The 27303-nt window shown below is 43.7% G+C and overlaps 1 protein-coding gene across 2 annotated transcripts; it reads left to right on the top strand.

Moving 5' to 3' along the window:
• The first annotated feature begins 7686 nt into the window (after nt 1-7686).
• LOC115784789 (globoside alpha-1,3-N-acetylgalactosaminyltransferase 1-like) lies at nt 7687-27076 on the top strand. Of its 2 annotated transcripts, XM_030736136.1 has the most exons (10): nt 7687-7967; nt 9313-9339; nt 15011-15055; nt 21010-21069; nt 22891-22923; nt 23011-23145; nt 23232-23364; nt 23445-23640; nt 26135-26354; nt 26431-27075. In XM_030736136.1, the coding sequence occupies exons 1-10, from the start codon at nt 7909-7911 to the stop codon at nt 26567-26569; spliced, it is 1047 nt and encodes a 348-aa protein (XP_030591996.1). In that variant the 5' UTR covers nt 7687-7908; the 3' UTR covers nt 26570-27075. The 2 variants fall into 2 exon arrangements, with proteins under 2 accessions (XP_030591996.1, XP_030591997.1); XM_030736137.1 differs by lacking the exon at nt 21010-21069 and having other exon boundaries at nt 26431-27076.
• Nucleotides 27077-27303: the final 227 nt, after the last annotated feature.

Raw genomic sequence — 27303 nt, forward strand, 5'->3', positions numbered from 1 at the left:
GTAAGGGTACAAATACTTAATACTGTGTAAATAACATGTCACAATCAGCCTTACAAACATCAATCTTTTCCAACATAAATGCCCACAAATACAGCTCAATGTTGTCTCAGATGTAATAAAATAACACAAAAAACTTACAAGCAGTGCCTTCTCTGAACAACAAGACAGGATGGAGAAGGATTACATGAAGACTGATAAACTGCCTGTATCGGCCATTAAACGTGTTTCTGAACTCACTCTACTGTTCAATAACAACTTAACATGAAAACACCACCACCTGCTGGCTGGGAAGAATTACTGCCAGCACAGTTGTGGACAGGAATGCACATGATGAGTTCACAATCAGTCTGCAGGCAGGCTGAAGGTGGTGGATAACGCAGGCTTCAGAAAAATTGTGAAAATACCTTGGATATGGGCCTTCTTATAGCTCTTCCAAGAACATCCACAATTGGTGCATTTCTGCCACATCCACCTTCAGTATGTCCTACCAACACAGCGATCTGCCACCATCCACAACGCATGAGTTCCACACGTCACCTGTCTGCAAATGTCCGCCATCTGCACATGAATGTTCGCCACCTCTCTGCAGAATTTTCTGCAATTTGCACGTGTTCTGCATGTGTCACATGTAGAACACGTGCACACACGTGCACACACGTGCACACAACATTCACACTATTGATTGTTTACATTTCCCATCTGTCATTAATTTCTGTGGATTTCTTGCTGTTGCTCTTCCGCAGCTTCTTGCATGATTCTTTGCGTCAGTGTGACAGGGGTTAAGAGTTGGGCTGGATCAGGTGACCCTGAACCCTCCCTTAGTTATGCTGCCATAGGCCTAGGCTGCTGGAGAATTCCTATCATGCACTGAGTGTTTCTTTTCATTCACCTATTTTTGCAGATGACCCCCCCTCCCTGAGCCTGGTTCTGCTTGAGGTTTCTTCCTGTTAAAGAGAGTTTTTCCTTCCCACTGTCACCAAGTGCTGCTCAAGTTTTGACTGTTGGGTTTTCTCTGTATTATTGTAGGGTCTTTATCTACAATACAAAGCACCTTGAGGCGACTGTTTGTTGTGATTTGGTGCTATATAGATAAAACTGAATTGAACTGAGAAAATTGGAAGATAACCATCAGTTTTACCATGATTTTACAGGCTTTGAGCATTAGAAGCATAAAGCACATCATTGCACAGCAGTGGTTTGTACAGTGGCTCAATAAAAAGATACATTTTTCAGGAGGAAAATAATAGTGACCCTGGGAATTAATCTGTTTCTAAAATAATTCTGTTCCTGTGTGCAAACAGAAATAATGTTAGATTCAGCTCATTGTGCACCCAACAAAATGATCATTCCAGATCACTCATCCAGAGACGATCACCTGCCACCTGACAATTTTCCACTGGTCAATATTAGCTGTTTTGTAATGTCATAGCTGTGTGTGTGTGTGTCAGTGTGTGTGTCAGTATGTGTAGGAAAGAAAAAGGAAAAAAGGAAAAGAGAATGGTGCCAAGGTTTTAGCATTGCTGTGTGTGTGAGTGCATTTTTATCTCAAGGAAGTGTGTGCGTGTGGATGAGAGTTTTAGCTCTAAGTTTTTTCTCTTCTTTTTCTTTCTTAAATTTGGACTGATATGGTTGTATAAGGGTGTGCTGGTCAAAAATTCTCGGAAGGAAGGTTTCGCTTCCGATACATATGAGAGATAAGCCAACCATAGATGGATAAAAAGACAAAAAAAACTGAAAAATCACAAAAAAAAGGGAGTCAGGAGTTTATTGCTTTACAAATAATAAATAATCAATAAGCAAAACCAGTAAAATAGATGCCTTGAAATACCAGGTTGAAGTATTTTTAGCAAATTATTAGAGGTCATTTTTCCAAAAGATTGTTGTTAAATTTCAAGAAAAAGTCTACGTGAGAAGCTCAGTTTTAATAAAACCTTAAAAAGAAGAAAAAAACAGTGCATGTAAAGACTTTGTGAAACAGCCTCTGAGACCCAAAACAAAGTGCCAAACTTTGAGCTGCCGCTCTGTGATGAAGCAAAACATAGAGAACTAAAAAACGTATTTGTTTGCCCATGTAGGATAGAATACAAGATACAGATTTACTCTTTGTGCATTTACTTTTATTTATTTGGTAGATTTCTTTAAAGCTAAAATTTAGAGAAAAGCAGAGAACATTTGAATTTTGAATGTCTAAACAATTTGATATTAAATCAAGCATTAAAGGAAAAATCCCAGAAGCTAAAAATATAAAAATCAGTATGCCCTTTAGATAAATAAGCTAAATTAAAGTAAATTATTGACACAAACAGAGTTAAGTCTCAAAGGAGGGAGACAGACCAGCAGAAAGTTCAAGATTTAACTAAAGAAAATCTCTCAGTTTTATTCTAACAGGAAGTCTGAACATCACTGGGGCTGCAGGAGACTGATCAACTATCAATAAAGAAACTCTGGTGCACTACAACGTGTTCAAGCTCATCCTAAGATCGCCTGGACAGACTGAGAGCTCCATAAAATCATATAAAAAAGGCTCCTGGTGCTCAATGAGGAGGCCAACCATCACATGAACAGGTGACCTGGGAGTTCTTGACCGGTGATCCTTGTGCACAAGTCTGAGCCCAGAAGGAGGGTCATCAATAGGAGATATCCTCAATGTGGGGAGCGTTAGGCCTTATGCACGCTCAGTCACAGGGTCATTGAAGAACCAGAGCACATTAGAGGGTCAAAGGTCAAAGAACTCCCAGGCAGAAAGCAATTGATTTCAATGTTTTAATTTCAGTTATGCTATATTCAGTAGTATGACTCAACTACTATTGTAAGGCCACCCCTACAGGGGCCAGAATTTTGTGGTTTTAAGAGTATAATTTGTTTAATGCTTCCTCCAACAATAACCTGTTTTCTTATAAATTCCCATGAGGCCTCAGGGGGACACGCCCTGATTTCAGTTTAGACCAAAGATGACAAACCTGCAGTGAGCTGCATGCAAGGTCAACGATGATGTTGTGAGTATGACCTCTGACTCTAAAAGTATCTACGTATGACTAAAGACTTTGTCCATAACATTTTTATTTTTATTTTTGTTTGTTTTGTGGTGAAAATCCCACTGCAGGGGTTTAGATTTAAAAGCACAGAATTATACAAAAAAAGAAAAAAAAAGAAAAAGAAAATAGTCAAAGTCACTTTGATTTCACTGCTGAACTAGTAACAACTGCTGATGTTGTTTTAGGTCAAGGTTATGCATTTTTCCCCTTCACAATTTAGTAACTTGAGGTTTATGAAGCCAAATTTTGTCTGCAATAATTATGCTTTTTGGGGGCTACAGACCCTTAAAGAATAAATATAATTTTGAGTCCAGTAGAATACTTTGAAATGATTTTGATTGTCGATCTCTCTAAGATATTTCATTTCCTCAGATTTTCATGCCAAAGGAGTCAGAATTGAACAATAATTTTTATAGACAAACTTATCCAGGAGCTGTTTAAGATCAGAGAACTTTAAAATGATTATTTTTAGATATTTTGAGATTCATCCTATGTTTTGTTTTTTTGTTTTCTTGTGTTCTTTTTGTTCCACTCTAGCTTACATAGTGTGTCAGATTTTAATTTAAGGATATTTGTATTTTGAATTTTCTGATGAGTTTGAGACCAAAATGCAAAAGTTAACTTTACAATTGGATGAAAAATGAGAAGCTGACACTGAAAAAAAAACACAAACACTTGCAATGAAGAAGCAGCTTACACACACACACACACACACACACACACACACACACACACACACACACACACACACACACACACACACACACACACACACACACACTCACTCACTCATAGACAGACAGAAGCTCATATTAGCTTTGTGCTTAATCTGACATTTAACTCTAGGTGCATTAAATCAGGTTCACTTTTGGTGGATTGAATCCACTTACTTAGTAAATTAGTAAACTAGTTTTATATGAAAATTACAATCTCATTTTTCTCAGGCTGATTAACAAAATAAAAGATTTATAACTAAAAGCCATTGAATAAATAGATCTTTAGAATATTAATGGGCATTTTGATGTCCTGTCTTAGTTTGTGCAAATGTAATTATTGACCCACAGACCTGCAGGTATTTTGTTTAACTGACAGGGAAAATTGGAACTTTCTTCACTGGACTTTTTCCACAGGTACCTGAGATCATACCTGAGACATTATGAGCCTTTAACAGGAAACTGACCAGGATGACGACCATAAGTGAACAGCTGATGTCTAAAGAGGTGCAGGAATGCATCTCAGGGACGAGTGCTGATTACTGTGGTCTGAACATCATGGCTTTGGTGAATATGAGCAGCTGTGCTGAAGGCTGAAAGAAGGCTGCATGTATAACTGTTACCTGTGCACTGATCAGTGATAATTTCTTTATGTTTGCAGTAAGATTTTCATCATGGAACTGGATTTGATCCTGAAGGGATGCAATCCACATTTTTTAATGAATTTGAGGAAAATTATTAGATAGTGACTATTTCATGTTACTGTTTGTCATGTGGGCCAATTTATATGCAGAATTTACTTTGGACTGATTAAATTTAAATGTTAATCCACTTCACTGAACAACATTGACACATGAAAGACTAATGCTTGTTTTCTTTTTGTTTTTCAGGCCATAAGAAAGTATAGAAAGCAGATACATCCTTTATAAGTATGACATCATTAAACCCTGTCTTAATTTTTTGCTAAATTCACAATCACAATAGTATAAGATTAGTTTTCACAAAAATCCTCTTCTGGCTCTTAACATCAATATAGTCCTGGCTGACCACCCCAGGTCAGGCTGGTGAAGTTGACCTCAGAAACTCTGAGGTCAAAAGGGGGAACTATAGGAATATTCATGATATATGCCACATATATATCTTACATACATTTACTTCCCTGAGAAATTTGTCTGGAAAATAACATAACTGATTAAAAATACAGAAACTTATAATGTTCCGTGTCATCATGAACTTTGTGTTGTGAACCACACTTCGAGGTCACCCTGTTGCTGAAATTCTCTGTTTTCCACATTCTGTTTTGTAAATGATGTAATCAAGACTGATAAGCTGTGACTGTATGAAACTGTAAGCTGAATTAGAATGAGCCAGTACTTCATGCCATCTCACACGAGCATAGCATGCAGTCTGACCCAGATATCTGAACTGTTTGAAATGGCTTTATTAAATTTAATAATTGGACTCCTTATTCTGATTGTTTTGTGTCAATTCCTGTTCGATGAAACGAACACACAGAAACCTAAAGGCTTAAACAGCAGACACACACACTTATTATTTAAATTCCTTCATTCCTTACTCTTATTCCTTCATTCCTTACTCTTTTCAAAAAGCACTTGGGAAAGTTTTGACAAAAAATGAAAATTTTATAGGAGGCTGATAATTTTTCCTCATCTGTACCTCCACCTCTCCCAGGTTCTCCTTCACCTCTCATCGTCCACAGAGACTCCTGCCTGACCTCAGCAGCACAGGGGCTCACGGCTCAGAGCAGATCCGTGATGTAATCCCAGCTCACCACTGTCTTTCTGTCCTCACATGTCCTGCGCCACCCTCACATACTTTGCTGCCATTCCTGACTTCCTCATGCAATGTCCACAGTTCCTCTTTTGGCACCTTATCATATGCTTTCTCTGGGTCCACCCATGCATGTTAAATGTGGGCGTGGCTTCACAGAAACTGTCACTGGGGCTGTCCCAGACGTTTGCCCGTGCATGCCTGTGAATGTTTGATGGGGGGATTTTCTCGGATCATGTTTCAGAATCAGAATCAGAATCTTTATTGTCATTGTACACAGAAGTTGCACAACGAAATTTAAAATGCATTCCTTTCTAGGTGCCTCAGACAATAAATAATAAAATAATAAAAATATGAGTGATAAAAATGATTACTAAAATACAGTGCACAATAGTAAATTAAGACGAATCTAGCCCCAATACACACCAACGCACGCACACAGTCAGCACTACCACCCCACATCACTGTCCAAACCACACAGAGTTCAGTTCAGTGATAGCCCTGGCATAAAAGCTGTTCCTCAGTCTGTTTGTTCTGGCCTTCATTGTCCTGAAACGTCTGCCTGATGGCAGTAGCTGAAACAAGGAGTGTCCAGGGTGTGAGGGGTCCTGGAGGATGTTCTGTGCCCTCCTCTGGCAGCGGGCATTGAACAGTTCCTGGAGGGAGGGCAGGGGACAGCCTATGATCTTTTGAGCCGTGTTGATGATTCGCTGGAGTGTTTTCCTGTCTGCTGCTGTGCAGCTGTTGAACCACACGCACAGACAGTAGGTGCTGCATCATGACGAACACTGACTGAACAGGTTTCCTGAGGAGAATCATGTGACAACAAACTGACTTTACACAACTCTTTACTGCTGTGTTGATTTAGGCTGAGATAACATCAGACTTTATGGAGCACAAACACTCAGTTTACAGCCATGAAAAGAAGCTCTAGCTTCAAAGAGATGAACACAGGAATGCATCAATCGTTAAGAGGCCTGCAAAATAAATGAGTGTCAGGGACCTTCAAGTAGTCTTTAAATTTGATTAAAAATAAAAGAACAGTTCCTGTGTTTGAGCTGTTTAAACGTGTTCATTTGTGCTGTAAAGTCGGACATCTTCACAGCCTTTGAGGACCGACTGAGACTGATGCTGGGCTCCACGGGTATTGTATGAAGAGTGAACATTGCTTAAAGCCATGCACAGCCAGAAGTGATATCAGCTGTAGGCCGTGTGAGGTTATTGAACATTTTCTCTGTTTTAAACTGGGACGTGGTTTATCCTGCAGCAGCAGGTGTGTGTGTGTGTGTGTGTGTGTGTTCCGGTGACGCTCCTCTGTGTGAATGTTCACTCTGCACAGGTCAGGGTGAACATTTAAATGTGATGTTTTTAGGTTGATTTCTGAGCATCTTTACAGATTTACTGAAATCAAAAATATCCTGTCACTGAAGAACTGCACACCTGGCTCCACACATGGTTATTTATTTGAGTTTATGTGTCTTCACAAGGGAGAGGTTCAGTTCAGTGGTGAACAGGTGGAGGAAACAGGTGAGCTGATCAAGAAGCTGAAAGTCACAGAAGCACACATGAATTTAAAGTCTGAGAGCATTTCCTGGAACGGGATGGTACTGGAATGCAGGCGTTCTGGGAACATGGGCAGGTGAGCTCAGGTGGAGCTCTGCCTTCAGATAAACTGCTGCTTGAATGAGATCTCTGCCTTTCTAACCTTTGCATGAACCTTTCAGACTGCTGCTCTGTGTGAAGATAACAGGAAGCACCTGAGAGGAGGAGCATTTCTCATGTAAGAGCACGTCGCTGAGAGAGTCAGATGTTTAAGTTATCATACCTGACGAAGGAGAGGCCAGCTCATCCGGATCAGAACCAGAACAGGAAGTGCATCCTGAACATGAATCAAGAAGCTGTTTTAGCTCCGCCCCCTTAAGACATCTTTCTGCTGATTGGCTGCTCCCCACAAGTTCTGTTTATAAGAAGATGAAATGTCGCTTGACTGAAATGAACTGAGAAACTTTATTAACACTGCCCCCCCTCCTCCCCTTCTCCTCTCTTCTTTACTCCTCTTCTCTCCTCCCCCTCCCTGCCCTTCCTCCCTCCCCCTCCCTCTCTGTAAGGGGTGCGGCTCTCTTATCTGTTACTTCCTCCTCCTCGAACACTCAGCTCTCCTTTGCTGTGTGATCTCTGTGAACACTTCCTCCAACCTGCTAATCCACAGCAGCATCAGAGCACCTGGATCAGAGACAGGAAACAGGAAACTCTTTACAGATGCAGGCGTCATGGTGTTTTTAAGCAGACTGCTGTGTGTGGTTTTAATACCTTCCTGATCTGGACTGAGAACTTGCATCAGGAGGGTCCTGTCTGAGTCAGACTGTAAGATGGCCAAAGTGAACTCAAAAGCTGTGATTGTGATCCTGTTCATAACTGTGCTGCTGGGGTGAGTCCATGTACTAATACTTCTGTTAATACTACTTTTAATACCTTTGTTAAAATACAAATGTGCCATTGTGTTTGTAACAGTTGTTGAGGGTAGATCCTGAGACAGACCTGAGCTCAGAGCGGCCAAGAGCTAACCTGCAGCTCGTGAACACACAGTCTACACATAAATGCAGATCCACATAAAGGCACGCAGACCAACCAGTTACACAAAAGTTGATTCTGAGATGAGCTTCAGACTGTCTGCAGATGATTCAGGAACAACAGGGAGCACTTTTAAATACCTGTAAAGCACTGTGAGAGTGAAGATTGGAGGAACGACCTGACTCTATTATTACAGGCTGCAGAACGCCACAGGTCCACACAGTGCAGGTCCTGTCTCACTGCAGTCCAATTTTAGCTGCTGTACAGTTGAGTCACTCACAGAGTTTCCTTTCCAGAGTTTGTTGCACAGAGAGCTTCCTGCTCACACTGTTTCTGTAGTTTGAGTGAGCATTCGGGTGTCAGCAGGAATGGGAAGCCAGTAAATGAACAGCTGGGTGAGCATGCAGGTGATGAATAATTGTTTGTGTTTCCTTTGCTGAGGGTCAAAGATCAGCCTCATTCCTCTGATATGTTTCAGTGGAGCTCCGTGAAGGCCTTTGACATCAAGTACTGACTTTTAGGCTCGTCCAATCATCTGTCCTCGTGTGTTCCTCTGAGCAGACAGTTCTTCCTGGAGCTGTAAAGGTGTGCAGCTCTGTTCCAGCCATCTGTGTGTCTTTTAAATTTTTATTCAGAAGAACAGCACAAACACTCACACAGCAACAGTACTGGCCTCAAGCCAGCACACCAACATGAAGTGCAGATTAACACTGATCATGTTTACCTTTAAGGTTTAATTTACCTTTAACAGCACACGCTCTAACACACACACACAGATTTAGTCAGGAGGAATAGTTTTGTGTGATGCGTGTGGTTGTTCATAAGCTGCAGAGTAAAAAAAGCTGAATGATACCTGTGGCTGTAAGTTACTCAGTGGTCACTGCACTTTTAAAAACCTTTATTTAAACCCTCATGATGACAGAGGCCTTTTGTGAATGAGCTGTGGGCGGCTGAAAGCAGAGCTTTGAGCAGGGCAAACATAAAGCATGCAAGGTTTTTGTGTGCCTGTTGTGTGCTTTTGTGATATATCAGTTTACTCAGGATACATTTCTTTTTCTTTGCTTCTCACAGCAGATGTGTTTGGGTTTCTGCTCTGAGATGAAGGATCTGTCACAGCAAAGCCTCACCCCTCATTTTTCAGGGTTTAGGAACAGGTTGAGCTAAAAGTCTGTTACTGATTGTGTTTGTGTTTGACTCCACAGGCTGCTGTACGTCTGCCAGTACTACAGGTAACACAAACACATACACATACGCACATCCTTCTGGCTGGTTTCACTCTGACTTTCAAAATCAAACTGTGGTTTGTGAACTCGGAGCTTCCTGTCTGAGTTTGAACCGCAGCTCAGTCATGTGACTCAGTCTGGCAGGGGGAGGGGCTCTGGGTCAGAGAAAGTGAAGTGAGGGCTGCAGCGAGGCCCAGGGTCCGATAAAGAGGGATTACTGTGAAGTCTGACTATGTATATATGTAGAGCTGCTATGGTAGAGTCAGAGCCGCTGGTCATGGAAAGAACGAGTTGGTGAAATTAAAGGAGCCATATCATGCAAAATCCACTTTTTTAGCCCTTAAATACATTTTGTTGTGTACTTTGAGTGTGTAGCAGTGCAGGAAATTTAAACGCATTCTGTCCCGGTGCTGCGTAGATATCTTTATATTCTTTTTAGGTCATATTTTTCAGTCTGTTCAGTTTTCTCCATAGGCGTAGGAACCGGGGGACAGGGGGGACGTGTCCCCTCCAATATCGGAGACAGGCGCATTTGTCCCGCCCCAAAAGTACACCGCGGAGGAGAAAAATACTTAATTTTGAAATTGCACGCTTTTATTTTGAAGGCGTAACATAGCGTTTTGTCACTGCGCTCCCCCGCCCCCCTCTGAATGGCTCCGAGTGTTTGGAGGCGGAGACAGCGGCAGGACTCAGAAACTCCTTTGAATGAGGTAAAACGGTCTGTCGGGAATGTTGCCGTGAACATGGCAACGTCTTGTTGTCAGTTTATTTTCATATTTAGAAACCAAATCTTTTTCAGTCATGGGATGGTCACTCGTCCAATATTTACTGGACAAGAAATAAATTTGCGAGCAGTTTGTTGCTGCAAATGAGAGGCGGAAAAAACGTTTTGGCTCTTTTGCCTAGGCCAGTGTTTTTTAACCCTTTGTGGTCTCCAGCACCTGTTTGGCCAGTTATTGAATGCAGGGCTGTAAAGTGCAACAGCACACTGTGTTGTCAATGAGGCACACAGCTTGTTGGTTAAATGTGAGAGGTATCACTTTTATTTATTTTCTTTGGTTATTATTTTTATTGATATTTATTTTTATTTAGTAGATTTTGTTGTCCAAACAAACAGAATTTCAAACTGAATAGGCATATTTTAATAGCTGTTTTTTACTTAAGGTTGATATTAAAAAGTGAATAATTAGTTCATTATTTCTGAGGCTTCTTTCATGTCAGAACGTTGTTTAATTAAAGAACCAGTTCTGTTGACAGTCAACCTACATAAATGCATTTTTGACCAGTATTAAATGTTTTCGACCAATAAAACATTTCAAACTTTGCACTTGTGTGCTAATAAATTATTTTTGTGCTACGGAAATATTTAGCTTGCTAGTATCAGTGTGGCCACGTGATAAAGTAAGCGTACAGCCTGGAATGACATGGTCATTATGTTTGATAAAAGACTGAAGCCATTTTGTTTAGTGGTTTGCCCACATCTTTCAATTATAAAACATATACATATGTAAATTATACATGCAATAATATAGGTGTACACAACACTATTTTTTGAAGAAACATTTGAAAAAAGTAAATGATCAAACAACATTTTTTTATGCTTTGCTCCAAGTATTTACGGATCTGTCCCCCCCAATAGACTGGGGCGGAGTGGAACGCTCTGCGACCTGGAGGGGGGCGGGGCGTGAAATGTCTCATTCACATTTAAAGAGACCACACCAAAACGAGCTGCTCTAAGACGTTCCTCAAAAAAAGGTGTAAAAGTGGGGTCTGTGGAGCTCCAATAACGAGGAATTCAGACCAAAGTATTGCAGTTCTACTTTATATAGACCACAATTAATGATTTACATATGAAAAGGAAGGATTTAAAAGCATGATATGTCTCCTTTAAGAAAATCTAAACAGGATTTACTGATGATAAGATAAGATAAGATAAGATAAGATAGTGTTTATTTGTCACATGCACAGTTATACACAGTACAATGCACAGTGAAATGTATTTTGTACCTGCAACCATATATACACACACATATAAATAAGAAGAATAAAAATAAAAAAAAGTAATTCACACTATACACTATACTCTATATACTATACACTATACACACTTTTACGTGGAATTATAGATTATAAATTATAATATTTACACTGTGCAATAATGGTCCAGTTACGGCTCAGAGTTGAGCAGACGGATGGCTTGTGGGTAAAAACTCTTCTTCAACCTTTCAGTCTTAGCCCTCAGGCAGCGGTAACGCCGGCCTGATGGGAGCAGGGAGAAGAGAGAGTGTCCGGGGTGGCTGGGCTGTTTTAGGATCTTCATGGCCCTCAGCCTGCACTGCTTGGTGTAAATGTCCTGCAGGTTGGGGAGGGTGGTTCTGATGGTCCGTTCAGCTGAACGAACCACCCTTTTTAGGGCCATGAAGTCCTGCTTGGTGCAGTTTCCCATCCAGGTGGTGATGCTCCCACGCATGATGCTCTCAATGGTGCAGGTGTAAAAGTTCCTGAGCACCTTGAGTGGGAGCTTGAAGTCTCTCAGCCGCCTGAGGAGGTAGAGACGCTGTCTGGCCTTCTTCACAGTGATGTTTATGTGATGAGTCCAGGACAGGTCCTGTGAGATGGTCACTCCCAGGTATTTGAAAGTGTCCACTCTTTCCACCTCAGCACCACTGATGACAAGTGGATGGTAGTCCCTCTGCTGCTTCCTGCTGAAGTCCACGATCAGTTCCTTTGTTTTGCTGACGTTGAGCTGGAGGTGGTTCTCCTGGCACCAGTTCTCCAGGCGGGAGACCTCTCTCCTGTAGGCTGTCTCCTCATTGTGAGAGATTAGTCCCACAACAGCAGTGTCGTCAGCAAACTTGATGATGACGTTGGACTCTGACGTGGCCTCGCAGTCATGGGTGTACAGTGAGTACAGCAGAGGGCTGAGCACACAGCCTTGGGGGGATCCAGTGTTGAGGGTGAGGGAGGATGAGGTGAGGTGACCCACTCGTACCACCTGTGGTCTGCTGGTCAGGAAGCTGTGAACCCACCTGCACAGGGATGGGCCCAGGCCCAGGTCCAGCAGCTTAGAGACCAGCCTGGAGGGAACTATGGTGTTGAATGCTGAGCTGTAATCTACAAACAGCACTCTCACATAGTTCCCCTTACCAGTGTCTATGTGTGAAAGGGTCTTGTGGAGGAGGAAGGATATGGCGTCATCTGTGGATCTGTCTGGCCGGTATGCAAACTGTAGTGGGTCGAGGGTGGTGGGCAGTGAGGAGGTGATGAATGTCTTGATGAGTCTCTCAAAACACTTCATCACCACAGAGGTGAGTGCTATGGAAATAAGCTCTGTATTAAGGAAGAGTTCTTGTCGACTCGTCTGTGCATTGTCAGATTTCCTGGAAGACAAACACCCATCTTGATGTTTAGACCTGTTTCACTGATGTTGTGCTGGTACCTGAACACAAAAAACCCGGTGTTCCTGCAAATGGCACATTCTGTCTGCAGAGATCTGCACAGAATAGAATAGAATAGAATGATTTATTGTCATTATCCAGAATGTACAACAAGATCAGAGGGCCACTCCTGTTCATTGCCATGCTGTAGAAAGTCACACTTTCTAAAATAGAACTTCTAAAAATATACCGAAAATATAACAGAATACTTAAAAATATATGCATTGTAAATAAAAAAAAGTATATACATATAATAATGAAGATGGTGAATATTGCACTAGTGAATGAATACTGGATGTTACACAATATAGGAGTGATAGATATTCTTCAGTATGAATAATATAATATTGCACAGAGATGTGGGTGTTGCACAGTTACAGTGGGTGAGTGTGAGAGTTCAGGGTGGTGATTGCTCTGGTGAAGAAACTGTTCTTGAGTCTGTTTGTTCTGGCTTTCATGCTCCTGTAGCTCCTGCCAGAGGGCAGCAGGTCAAACAGGTCAAAGCCAGGGTGGGAGCTGTCCTTGATGAGGTTCCTGGCTCTGCTGATGCAGCGGGAGGTGTAGATGTCCATCAGGGAGGGGAGAGGGCAGCCAACGATTCTTTGTGCTGTCTTGACTACCCTCTGAAGCCTGACCCTGTCTGCCTCAGTGCAGCTGCCGTACCATACTGTGATACAGTACGTCAGCAGGCTCTCAATGGATGAGAGGTAGAAGGTCAGCAGCAGGTTTGAGTCCAAGTTGTTCTTCCTGAGGACCCTCAGGAAGTGAAGTCGCTGCTGAGCCCCTGTAGGCTGCCTCTTCTCCCCTTGAGATGAGTCTGACCACTGTGGTGTCATCAGCAAATTTGACGATGAGGTTGTTATTGTGGGCCGGACTGCAGTCATGGGTGTAGAGGCAGTACAGGAGGGGGCTCAGCACACAGATGGGTGGTCCTGAGGTGTCTCAAAGCGAGCAAAGAAACAGTTAAGTTCCTGTGCTAGTGACACACTCAGGTCTCCTGCAGTCACATCACAGTCTCTGAAGTTTGTGATGTTCTGAATGCCCTGCCACACCTCCCATGGGTTGTTGCTGGACAGGTGGGACTCTATTCTTCTCCTGTAGTCCGCCTTAGCTTTTTCTGATTCCTCTTTTCAGGTCCTCAGAATAAGCCTCAGAAATGGCTGGTTCTCTGACCTGTGGACAGGTGACTTGAAGAGGCCCTGCAGCAGGAAAAGAGCTGTAGGCGGGTTAATAATGATGGTTGGGGTTAGCTTGTGTTTTCTGTGTTCAAAGTCTGTCCTGTATCTGCCTCCCTGATGGGACCTCTGTGTGTTGTACCTCCTCTGTTGCCATCTTGGCTGACTGGCTCTTTTGTTGTGCCGTGGTGGTGGATATACATTTCCCACGAGACTTGTGTATTTCTTGGAAGAGTGACTCACCTGTTTCATCTGAAGATGAAATGTATACCGTGGTGCCAACTGTCTGAGGCCACACCCCCTCTCTGTGACAGCATCTGTATGAATGCACAGCCTGCTCAGACCTGGGCCTGCACTATGAAGCGAGTTCAGCATACCCAGGGTACCATTATCTGGATCCTCTGACCCCATCAGGATAAATGGTCACACAAAGCTGGTTATCAGCTCACTAAGGTAACCCGGGGTTACCCCCATGCAGTCACATCAAACAGAAAATGATCCCTATGCCACGCAGAGCAGAGACCTTATCAAACAGCGATTAAAATTCAATTTTATTTATAGAGTGCCAAATCACAGCAGTTGCCTCAAGGTGTTTGATTCTGTAGGTAAAGACCCTACAATAATACAGAGAAAATCCAGCAGTCAAAACGACCCACTATGAGCAGCACTTGGTGACAGTGGGAAGGAAAAAGTCCCTGTGGCCTGATTATTCAAGACCTTGTAGGTGAGGAGAAGGATTTTAAATTCTATTCTAGATTTAACAGGGAGCCAATGAAGAGAAGCCAATATGGGAGAAATCTGCTCTCTCTTTCTGCAGCATTTTGGATCAGCTGAGATCAGCTTTCTTCTTTTCTTTCTGTCACTCATCAAAGTTTCATGTACTCATCTTCTCTTCTTTAATCAAAGAACTTTTAAACTGCTTACACAATGATATAATTATAATAACACAGTAGGAGGTTAAGTTTTTAAATTTTCTCAAAATGAGGAATCGGTTATCTGGATCTGATGGATAATTAATAACCTTTCAGAGGTCGTTGGACTCACTCTGATCTTTGTGTTGTGCAGAATCTCTCTGTCCTTTGAGGAGACGTGGAAAACAGAGAAGGAAGGGTGAGTAACACACAACTGTGTGTGTGTGTGTGTGTGTGTGCGTGTGTGTGTGTGTGTGTGTGTGTGTGTGTGTGTTCAGGGTCGAGGCTGATGTCAGCTTATCAGCACCACTCTCACTACTGACCTTTAGCACGTCTGTGATTCTGACTCACACTCTAAAGTGAAGAAGACTGCGTCCTCTTCGTCACTGACCCTGCCTCAGTCTGAGGACATGAAACACACCAACCTGTGAAACCTGTGAGAGAGAAGGCTGCAGCAATGCAACCATAGCTTTACCAAATGTATCAGGTTTAATGTCCATGTACAGTACTGTGCAAAAGTCTTGATCCACCCCTCATTTCTTCATCATCATCATTTATCGTGCAACATGAACAGCTGCATTTATGGAAAGACAGCATGAGGCAAAAACCGTTCTAACGGGCTTGAAAGTCAGTGTTCCTGTGACCTCCTTTATTCTCTCTGAGGAGCTTCCTGTGGTTCCTTTCAGTCTGCAGGAACAGTTCTCTGGGCTTCCTGAAGGACCTTCAAAGCTCTTCTTTGGATGTTTCTGCCTTTGGTTTGGTTCTGTCTCGGGATGATCCCACACTGCTTCAGTGCCGCTGAGGTCCAGGCTCTGGGGAGGCCGACTGATGACTGATCGTGTTCACCTGCGTTTATATCCAGGGACGCTTTTACTGCACTGGCTGTGTGTTTGGGATCATTTTCAGCACGACTGCCAATCAGATCTTTGCAGATGGTGCTGCACAATGGATCCAAATCTGATGGTACTTTTCTGCATTGATCAGTTTTAATGATCTCTCCAGCAGCACTGACTGAACGCAGCCCAAACCAGGACAGAGCCTCCACCGTGTTCCACAGATGGCTGCAGACACCGTTGGACTTCTGCTGACCTCCTCCATATATACTGATGATGGTTTGGATCCATCTCTCCATCAGACCTGCTGCCACTGATGTTCAGTGCAGTTCTTGTGTAATGTGGCAGACCTCAGCCTTTCCTCCCCGCTTCCCTTCCTGACAGCCGTCCTTCCACTGAGACCGTTTCTGATCAGGCTTCAGTGAACAGCAGATGGATCAGCTGAAGGTCCAGATGATCTCTTAGGTCTTTGCTGGACACCATGCTGAGAGATGCAGAGTTTTCATCTAACAGCTCTTTGGGAATCACGTTGTTGGTTCTATTTCATGCTGTCAGACTGAGTTATCTTTGGCATTTTTCATACAGTGGCTTGCAAAAGTATTCATACCCCTTGAACTTTTCCATATTTTAGAATAGAATAGAATAGAAATAGAAATCCCTTTATTTGTCCCACAATGGGGAAATTTCAGTGTAGTAGCAGCAAGCTATTGTACACAATAGATACTAGAAACACAATAAGAAAGTATGAAAAGATAAAAATAAATAAGAAAATACAAATACAGAATATACAAATAAAAAACTGTATACACTATGTACAGTATAGACAGTATAGACAATGTGACCAATCAAATGTCAGTAGTGTAGATATGTACATAGTAGACCCCCTTATGTCTGGGAGCAGCGCTGGTTAAACAGTCTCACTGCTGCAGGCAGGAAGGACCTTCGATAGCGCTCTCTCGAACATTTGGGGTGCAGCAGTCTGTCACTGATGGAGCTCCTCAAGGCTGTCACAGTTCCATACATGGGGTGGGAGTCATTTGACTGCATAGAGTACAACCTTCTTGTCATCCTCCTCTCCGTCACCACCTCCACAGTGTCCAGGGAGCAGCCCAGGACATAACTGGCATTATTGATGAGCCTATCCCGTCTCTTCCTGTCAGCAGCAGTCATACTGCTCCCCCAACACACTACACTGTAAAAAAGAGCTGATGCCACCACAGAGTCATAAAAAGATTTCAGGAGTGCCCCCTGCACTCCAAAGGACCTCAGTCTCCTGAGCAGGTAGAGTCTGCTCTGACCTTTCTCATAAAGTGCATTGGTGTTGTCTGACCAGTCCAGTTTATTGTTTAGATAAACACCCAGATACTTATAGGATGTGACCCTATCAATGTCCATACCTAGGATGTTCACCTGTGTGGGGGGAGTGCACTTGTGCCTGTGGAAATCCACCACCAGCTCTTTGGTTTTGCTTGCATTGATCATGAGGTGGTTCCTTTGACACCAGACTGAGAATCTCCGTATCAGCTCTCTGTGTTCCTCGTCATCCTCATCTCGTATAAGACCGACAATCGCAGAGTCATCTGAAAACTTCTGCAGATGACAAGTGGGTGAATTATAGGAGAAGTCGGCAGTGTATAATGTGAAGAGGAATGGGGCTGGAACTGTTCCCTGTGGGGCCCCGGTGCTACAGACAGCTGTGTCAGAAACACAGCCCCGTGACCTCACATACTGTGGCTGATTTGTGAGATAGTCCAGGATCCAGGATGTTAGGTGGTGGTCAACTCCGGTGTTTTCCAATTTGTTCCCCAGCAGTGTAGGCTGGATGGTGTTGAAAGCACTGGAGAAATCAAAGAAAATTATTCTCACAGAGCTTCCAGGCTTCTCCAGGTGAGAAAGAGCTCGTTGTAGGAGAAAGATGACGGCATCATCCAGTCCAATGCGCGGTTGGTACGCAAACTGGAGTGGGTCCATTGAGGGTCCTACTACCCGATGCAGATGGGCAAGAACCAAATGCTCCAGGGTCTTCATCAGGTGGGATGTTAGCACCACTGACCTATAGCTGTTAAGGTCCCTAGGGTGGGAAGTCTTTGGCACCGGTACTAAGCAGGATGTCTTCCAGAGCTGTGGCACTTTCCTCAGCGCTAAGCTCAGGTTGAACAGACGTGTAACTATTCCACTTAGCTGGTCTGTGCAGGACCTCAGGAGCCTGGAGCTTATACCATCAGGACCTGCTGCTTCCTCACCTTGATCTTCCTAAGCTCATTTCTCACCTAGTGTTCCATGAAGGACAGCTGACAGCATGGTGGCCGTGTGCTGGGAGAGGGACGGGGAGGGGGTGAGTAGAGTGGAAGAGCAATGAGGGATGGTAGTGGGATGTGAGCTGTTGGAGTAGAGGCGGGGGAGGTGAGGGTGGTGGAGAGAGGCACAGAAGCCATAGGTAACTGCAGGGGGGCTGGGGGTAGGGCAGATGCTTGGTCAAATCTGTTGAAGAATAAGTTCAAGTCGTTCACCCACTTTTTGTCACATTACAACCACAAACAGAAATATATTTCACTGGAATTTAATGCGAAAGACCAACACAAAGTGGTATACAGTTGTGAAGTGGAAAGAAAATTATACATGATTCAAAACATTTTTTACAAAAAAAAAACTGAAAAGTTCGGTGTGCAAAAGTATTGAGCCCCCCTGAGTCAATACTTTGTGGAACCACCTTTTGCTGCAGTTACAGCTGCAGGTCTTTTAGGGTATGTCTCCATCAGCTTTGCACATCTAGTGACTGAAATTTTTGCCCATTCTTCTTTGCAAAACAGCTCAAGCTCAGTCAGATTAATTCAATTCAATTCAATTTTATTTATATAGCGCCAAATCACAACAAACAGTCGCCTCAAGGCGTTATGTATTGTGGGTAAAGACCCTACAATTAGGGATTAGATTAGATGGAGAGCGTTTGTGAACAGCAGTTTTCAGATCTTGCCACAAATTCTCGATTGGGTTTAGGTCTGGACTTTGACTGGGCCGTTCTAACACATGAATATGTTTGGTTTGAAACCATTCCATTGTAGCCCTGGCTTTATGTTTAGGGTCGTTGTCTCAAGTCAACTCAACTTTATTTATAAAGCACTTTAAAATCAAATGCAGTGGGCCAAAGTGCTGTACACAACTAAGAGCAAACAAGCAAAACACAGACATAAGATAAGGAAAGAATTTATAAATGAATAAAAACCACAGCTAAGAAAATAAACAAAGAAAACCAACATCTCAAACTGAGTTAAAAGCCAACAAGAAAAAATGTGCTTTAAGAGAGGACTTAAAAGCAGAGAGTGAGTCAGCCTGCCTAATGTGCAAAGGAAGATCGTTCCACAGTTTTGGGGCAGCAACTGAAAAAGTGTGGTCACCTCTGGACTTCCTCTTTGTTTTTGGGACAGCCAGCAGTGCCAGATCAGCTGACCTGAGTGAACGTGAAGGAACGAACAGGTGGAGCAGATCAGACAGATATGACAGGGCAAGGCCATGAAGACATTTAAAAACAAATAAAAGGATTTTAAAATCAATCCTGAAACGAACTGGGACCCAATGAAGTGAGGCCAAGATCGGAGAAATGTGCTCACGTTTAGAGGACAGGTGACAGATGCCGACAGCAAAAATCATATTTAAATACTGATGCTAAACCTCCACCTTTTCCAGCGATCTTAAAAAAAAGAACAATCAGTGGAAGGAGTTCTGAGAAAGAAGAAGACTCACCGGGTCAAAGCCAAGTTTCCATCAGGAACATAAAATCCAGATCTGAGGAGGTGAAAAAGTAATTTAAGGTGAAAGTCTTGTTTGCCAGTGATCTGGTGTTCAACAGAGCCATCTGAAGCTTAATCATGCTAGCACCAACAGGAACACGTCCCAGCAGGCGAAGGTTTCCTTGATTCTTCCCACCTCTGGAGGACAGCACCCTTCGCCAGACCGGAGGAAACTCCGCCGGCCTGCCTGAAGGAACAGGAGGTCCAACAGGCTGGAGCCAGTGATGACATCTGAATCTGGACCACTGCCAGAGAGCAGGAAAAGATGGCAACACATCTGTAATAGTTTGACGATTAGTCAATCCAACAGATTTCAGGTAGGTCTTGATAGGTACCTGATGACGCCCCCTTTTCCCTGTCTTTTCCAGCGCTTCCTAAGGAAAAGGTGATTGGTAGCCAGTCAGGTATGCCTGCCAATAATGGAGGAAGACTTACTGGCTTATTTCTCAGGTCATATGTTTGCAGTTTAACTGGATGAAGACTCAGAAGCGTTTGACAATCATGAAAAAGAATAACAAACAGCAGAAAGACGGACCCAGGGCGACCGGGCTCTGAGCATTAAAACTCCGGATCCATCATATGACGGCGCTCGGAGCCTGACGAACATGACCAACTCATTTCACTGTGTTTGATGGACTGAAGCTTTTTAACCCTTTATTTACCAACTTTGAAAGTGCCGCCATTTGCGGACTTCCAGCAACAATTACTGTAATAATTTTGTAATAATTTCAGAAACCATTTGAATTTTTCCAATAGAACAAACAGTCGCGTGATTACGGTAATTCAAGACATCTCAGACGTCTCAGGGGTGATAAGTCCGGTGTTAACCAGATGTTCATGGCAGGTAACAGGTGAATCAGCGGCGATCACCAGCTGTTAAAGAGTTAAACACAACAAGGTGATTGACTGATCAGAAAAGCCAGCGTCTGATGAGACAAGATGAGTGTTTGTGCAACCTGGTTTTAAACGTGCATTTTAGGCGGCTCAGTCTCCAGTGAAAGGCCCACTGAAGTAACAGTGCCAAAGTTCACACAATTGTGCGATTCTCTGTCCTGTTTCTCTACACCAGTGGTTCTCAAATCCAGGCCTCGAGGTCCGGTGTCCTGCAGGTTTTAGATGTGTCCCTGATCCAAAACACCTGAATCAAATGGCTGAATTACCTCCTCAGTATGCAGTCAAGTTATCCAGAGTCCTGCTAATGACTTCTATAATTGACTCAGGTGTGTTGAAGCAGAGACACATCTAAAACCTGCAGGACACTGGGTCATGAGGCCTGGATTTGAGAACCACTGCTCTACACAAACATCGCACCCCACACCCTACCCACACTGACTCACATTCAAATCAAATAGTCAAATAAAAGCTCAGAGTTCATGAACCAGCTGAGATCAGATTGTTCTGCGAACTCGATGGGCTTGGTCTAAGGGTGTGTTCACATGCAAACACTGTGTGTGTGTGTGTGTGTGTGTGTGTGTGTGTGTGTGTGTGTGTGTGTGTGTGTGTGTGTGTGTGTGTGTGTGTGTATCCTTCAGATCTCAGACCATCAGGATCAGTCACAGTAGCACTGATGTCCACCTTGAGTCTCCACCAGGGTAAGAACCATCTGCAGCTTCTTTGGTCTGTTGGTGGGTGGGGCTTCACTTTGCTGATTGGATGTTCAGAGCTGTATGGAGCATTTGAATGATGATTATAGATGATGACATTTATTCACATGTGGACCTAAGAAACAGACTCAGGGGTGTGTTCCACTAGACCAGGGATCCTCAAGTCCAGGCCTCGAGGTCCAGTGTCCTGCAGGTTTTAGATGTGTCCCTGATCCAACACACCTGATTCAAATGGCTGAATTACCTCCTCAGTATGCAGTCAAGTTATCCAGAGTCCTGCTAATGACTTCTATATGTGATTCAGGTGTGTTGGATCGGGAACACATCTAAAAGGTGCAGGACACCGGACCTCAAGGCCTGGATTTGAGGATCCCTGCACTAGACCTCTCTCCTAAGAACCTTCCTTTTTCTCAGGAAGCTTCCTCACTGAGTGATGTCACCTGAAAGCATGTGCATGGCAGCCTTAATAAGAGCTGTTTGAGTAAGGAAAGCAGCTTCAGTGCTTCCTTGATTACTTTCTTTAGCAGTAAGCGGATCATGCTGTCGCACCATCAGAAACTGCTAAACAGCTGGAGGAACATCTGCTTCCTGTCCAGGTGCTGCTGCATGAGGGATGTAGATTTATAGAAACTCTAAATCCAGTTTATGATCTGTATGAAGTTTCAGGCTCTGTATAATTCACTTTGCATCAGTACTGCTGTTGTATTGCAGCCCTTAGGATGATCATGGATTCGTGTTTACTTTGGCTCAGCTGGGGTCAGGCATGGATGAAGGGAATGTTACTACAGTCACAGAAATCCTAAGCAGGGAGGAGGTTGAAAGGAACACCTCTGGGTCGTCTCTGCAGCAGCAGCTTGCTGACTTCAGCCTTGGAGCCTCACAAATGTGCTTTTGGAAGAATGTTCAAATATTCCCATAAACTTTGTAGAAAGCCTTCCCAGAAGAGTTGAAGCTGCCATAGCTGCAAAGGGTGGGCCCACATCATATTAACCCTCTGGATTAAGAATGGGGTGTTACTCAAGTGTAATAGTACTTTGGGAAAGTGCCCACATTTCTGTGGCATTATTCTCCGGGTTTTGCCTCTAATCTGCACATCATTCACATTCCTCGTTCTGCTCTGCAAACTCGGGTTCTTAGGAGCAGCTGTTATTTTGCTGGACTGCTCTGATTCCTTCTCTGCTGTCTGTCTAAACCCTGATACTGTGTGAAGGCTGACACCTGCTGGTCAGAAGCAGGAACTCACCTGGTTTCATGACTGTCACAGAGGTTGGCCTGCTCCTCAGCCTGTGTGATTGTAGACATTGAGTGATTTTTACTCTCATTCTGATGATTGAAGTAGAAGCTTCGGGTTCCAGTTTTCAGCAGAAACAAAATAATAATAATGATGATAATGTCTTCATGAACATTGGAAGCAGTCCTATCAGTGGAAACACCTGCAGAAGGCTCAAAAATGTGTGCATAAAGAAATCACAAATACATGAGCTTCACTTTATGTCCCAGGTGTTCTGGTGAAAGTCACGTTCTGAGGAGATTTAGTTTTTCTGTAGTGGGTGGAGCCATGCTGACATCAGCGAGGACGGGATTCAGAAGTGATGAACTTTTAGAGAGAGTGGGGTCATACATTTAAAAACCTTTCAGACTGAACGAAGAAAAACTGGGCGACCTCATCTTGACCTTCTCAATAAAACGTCCAGCACAGTGATGTCTGATGTCTGATAGCTTAGCAGCGGGACAAATTGAATAGTTTTAGCTGTTGTGTCAGCTTCGTGTTTTTCACTCTTATTGAACTTTGACCTCTTTGTGTTTCAGTCTCAAGTACAGTCAGCCCAGCATTGTGCATGGGTCAGTATCTCTCATTGATTATGATGATGATGTCTGTGTTTTTGTGATGTGATGATGATGATGATGTTGGCGTCTCTGTAATCGCAGTCGTACTGACGTGGTGACGGTGACGCCATGGTTGGCTCCGGTGGTCTGGGAGGGAACCTTTAATGAGCTTCTCCTCGACAGTATCTACAAAAAGAAGAACATCACCGTCGCCGCCACCGTCTTCGCTGTTGGAAAGCAAGTCTGACATCACGACACACTGGTTTCCTTGCAGCCCTGAAAGCAGTTACCCAGCCTTGACCTTTGACCTCTCTTCTTCATAGGTACATTATGTTCCTGAAGGACTTCCTGGAGACAGCTGACAAGCACTTCTTCGCTGGCTTTAGGGTGGACTTCTACGTGTTCACCGATCGCCTCAACGAAGTGCCCAAAGTGAACATGGCGGCCGGCAGAACGGTAAACAGATCCTGTAACCAAACGCAGTCTCACAGCAGAGTCTCTGTGCCTTCTGATGACTCCTCCTCTTCCTCCTACAGCTGACAGTGCGCTCAGTGCCCAGTTCTAACCGGTGGCAGGAGATCTCAGCTCGTAGGATGGAGCTCATACAGAAGCTGATCGAGGAAACATTTCAAAACCACGTCGACTACATCTTCTGTCTGGATGTCGACTCCAAGTTCCACGGTCGCTGGGGGACTGAGTCGCTGGGAGGACTCGTAGCTGTGATCCATCCAGGTCTGTACCTCAGCACCATCGCAAGTCACTGAAATTACATAAGAAGTTCATCTTCATCATTTCAGCTCACTCAGAGAGACAGCACATTTACTAAAAAATGATAAACATCATGTATGCTCACACACAGCTGAGTATTCACACATCAAAACATCTCTAAATATGGTCTCTTCGTACAGAAGCAAAACGTGGATGTGGGTGTTCTGTGTGACTGTCAGCCTCCTAGTTCTAGAAAGTTCCCTGTTAACAGTGGAAAATACTCCTCTCTGTCGAGGGTCCGTCTGGGGGTCTTTTCGTGTTTCCCGCTCCGTCTGGGTCTAATTGCTCGTGGACATACCTGTTTTCATTTTTCGTTAGCTCAGTGTTGCCACCTTAGTGACGTTGTTGCTATATTTAGTCAGTTTTCAACTCCTTTAGTGAAATCTAGCACCTTTTTCCGGTGCTGTTGGAGACTTTTGGAGATCGTTCTGCAGTTACTGTCCTCAGCAAGCAGTGGGGGCTGCGGTGGGCTCCTCCCCATCCCAAAGCACTGATGGACGGTTAGTCTCACAGCTGATGATGATGTCTGTGTTTTTGTCCAAGCACAGACCCACACACTGCAAATGACTCACACATGCATGAAGCCGATGCCGCCATGGTTTCCAGAGCGGATGAGATTTAGTTCATTTGTAGTTCTAAACATATTTACACATGTTTTTACTCCATTTCTGTCTCTCCAGCAATCCTGTTCTTCTCCTGCAGCCTCATAAATACATACAAATAACCAATTATGCAAATTAGGGGATGACGTCATCTAGCAACTTTTCTTACTGAGGAGTCTGTAACACTGACTATGCAGATAACACACATCTGAAATTATCTCAGTGACTGCATGTTGGCTCTGTGTCCCACAGTTTCTTACAGCACACAGGCCAGATTGTTTGAACATTCACTTTTAACTGACAGCTCTGAAGGATAAGCTGGGCTTTTTAAGCTCTTTTATTCAAGTTCAGGCTAGAAATCTCAGTATGATCCTTGAGTAATTTATGCTGTGGTCAAGAGCAGTTTCTTCCAGCTCAGAATCATCTCCAGCACCTCCATCAGATCTTGGAAAGGTCCTTGTTACAGCTACCGTGGAACACACTGGTAGCTGGAGTCAGTCAGTCATCGCTGGTTCTTTTTATAGTTGATCCAAAATGCTGCGGCCAGATTACAGTCTGAGAGAGATCACATGACTCGGTGTTGCACTGGCTCCCTGTGTTTACACAATCCACGATAAAGCAGCACTGTTTGTGTTTAAAGCCCTAAATGGTCCCGTACCTGCATATGTACATATGCTGCATCCTTAACTCTTTATTTACCACAGGCCCGCCAGCCCATTAACTTACCATTCACAGACTTCCAGCAACAATTACTGTAAAAACCCTATTTTGGGTGTGAAGCGCAATTTCTCAGCTTTCAGAAACCGTTTGAATTTTTCCGATAGGACAAACGGCGCATAATTACAGTAATTCAAAGTGCGTTTGATTAGACGCCTCAGTGGTGATGCGCTCAGCTGTTCGTGGCAGGTAAGGGCGGGTCACAGGTGCAGGCGGCGGTGATCGCACGGTGTTGAGGGGTTAAGGTCTGCTTCCCAGTCACTGCCAGCCATAAACCGAATAAACATGGAGTTGTACTGGGACTCTGGAATGATCTCCAGGTGACCTCAGATCAGAGTTGAAGATGCATTTTCATTCAGCAGCTGCCAGTCTCTTGTCCTGTGGATCAAGGTCAGCTGTGTTATTTTTGTAGCGTGAATATGTAAAGGTAGTCCTTCTTTTCTCTCTTATTTTCAAGCACTTTGATTTTAAACATGCTTATTGTACTTACTGTACTTCTGGTCACTTCTGGCTCCAGGAAACCATCATGGTGTCCACCAAAAGCTTAAAATGCACAAAAACCAACAGGTCACATCCATGCTATCTGAACTGTACAGCTGCTCTGCGCAGACTGCGCAGCTCGAGCAGCTTGTGCCAAAGGAAAACGCCGTGTCCATCATTTGGACACATTCTGAAGTTAATAAAGAAGGAGTAAAATGTAAACACTGCAGAAAAACCACCAACATCTGAAGCACAATCATATTACTGAACATGTGTCCCAGCTTTAAAACCAGAGCACATTCACACTACAACCCTGTCAGTGGACTACGAAACAATATAATAACCGTACACGAATTGTAATCAAGGTCAAATGTTCACTGAATTGTAATTTTAATTGGAGGTCGTATCGGCCAGCTCCAGGTGGAGGTGGTAAATTTGGTCCCATGCTAGCTGACCAAATTCTGAAAAAGATTTCAGTTGCATTCAGTAATTTCTGGTTTCTTACTGTGGCTTCACTCCACCCTGCTCCAGCTCTGCTGAAATTCAGCCCAGCAGTTTGTAAGTGTCCCTGCTGAGGGGGAGGAGGTATAGGTCATTATTCAATTGATCTTCTTGTGCAGGTGAAGTCTGAGAAACATCACTCCCACCTGTGTCTGCAGGTTACTACAGGGACAACCGAAGCAGGTTCCCCTACGAGCGGAGACCGGCCTCCAGGGCCTACGTGGCTCCTGGAGAGGGGGACTTCTACTACTGTGGTGGGGCGTTTGGGGGGTTGGTGCAGGAAGTTCACCAGCTCGCCAAAACCTGCCGCAATAACTTCGAGGATGACGCCAAGGAAGGCATCGAGGCCGCCTGGCAGGAGGAGAGTCACCTGAATAGGTGGGAAGGGTGGCGGGGCAGGTGTTTGTCCTTGCTGTTATCATGTCATGATTCTACTTCCTGTTTCTGTGCACAGGTATATGTGGATCAACAAGCCCAGCAAGGTTCTGTCACCTGAGTACCTGTGGCAGGACTTCAAACAGAGAAACCCAGAGGTTCTCCTCATAAGGTTCTCTGGAGTCATCAAGAACTATGCCAATATCAGACCCAACTAAACCAGACTGAAGTGGGCTGACCTGGGCTGGCCCATTCAATCCAGTGTGGCCTGGGTGAGCTGAGCTAAACCCACTGTGGGTCTGAGTTTGGAGAAAAAAACTGGTACAGCCCTGGAGCCAGTTCAAACTTGAATCTTGCCCACAAGCCCTCTCAGGAAGACATTTTTAACACTGCTCGCCCATCCTCTCATCCACAGCTAATGCTGCATTACCTCCACTGAGCATGTGCAGATCACTGGATTCAATAAATTCATACCTCAGAGCATAATAATTTGTCCTTATGTACACATGTGTCTGCCTCAGGGCTTAGCCCAGCCCTGGAATTGTTCAGATTCTCACTCAGTTACAGCAATTTTTACTTTTTATTTTATAGTAAAATGAATGTGTGCTCTTCCTAAAAGTTGAGGACAGGTGTGTCAGGCTCTCAGAATAATACAGAAAGAAAATAAATCAGTGAAATGTGAGTTTCAGCAGGAGTAAAGAAAAACAATTAAAATTATGATGTGGATGAAGCAGTCACATGTGAGCTGGTATGTTTTTCATGTTGATAATATTTATTCAGTTTTTTAACCTTTACCATCCCTGGTCTCATAATTTCTGCTTCTGTTGTACCATCATGGCCCTTTAAACTGTGGCCGGTCTGCCTGATGCTCAGCTCTTCTTCAACTCTCTTGCTCTCTGGAGTCTCATCGAGCTGCTGGCTCCTCCTGTCCTGGTTGTAAAAAGAATGCAGT

This window comes from Archocentrus centrarchus, chromosome 8, assembly GCF_007364275.1.
Source record: "Archocentrus centrarchus isolate MPI-CPG fArcCen1 chromosome 8, fArcCen1, whole genome shotgun sequence".
Lineage (NCBI taxonomy): Eukaryota > Metazoa > Chordata > Actinopteri > Cichliformes > Cichlidae > Archocentrus > Archocentrus centrarchus.

Excerpts from the sequence above, each read along its gene's own strand:
- LOC115784789 (XM_030736136.1), top strand. The coding sequence starts at position 7,909 with ATGGCCAAAGTGAACTCAAAAGCTGTGATTGTGATCCTGTTCATAACT. Across the intron at positions 23,641-26,134 it reads CGTAGCTGTGATCCATCCAG|GTTACTACAGGGACAACCGA; the intron begins GTCTGTACCTCA and ends CTGTGTCTGCAG. Across the intron at positions 26,355-26,430 it reads GAGGAGAGTCACCTGAATAG|GTATATGTGGATCAACAAGC; the intron begins GTGGGAAGGGTG and ends TTCTGTGCACAG.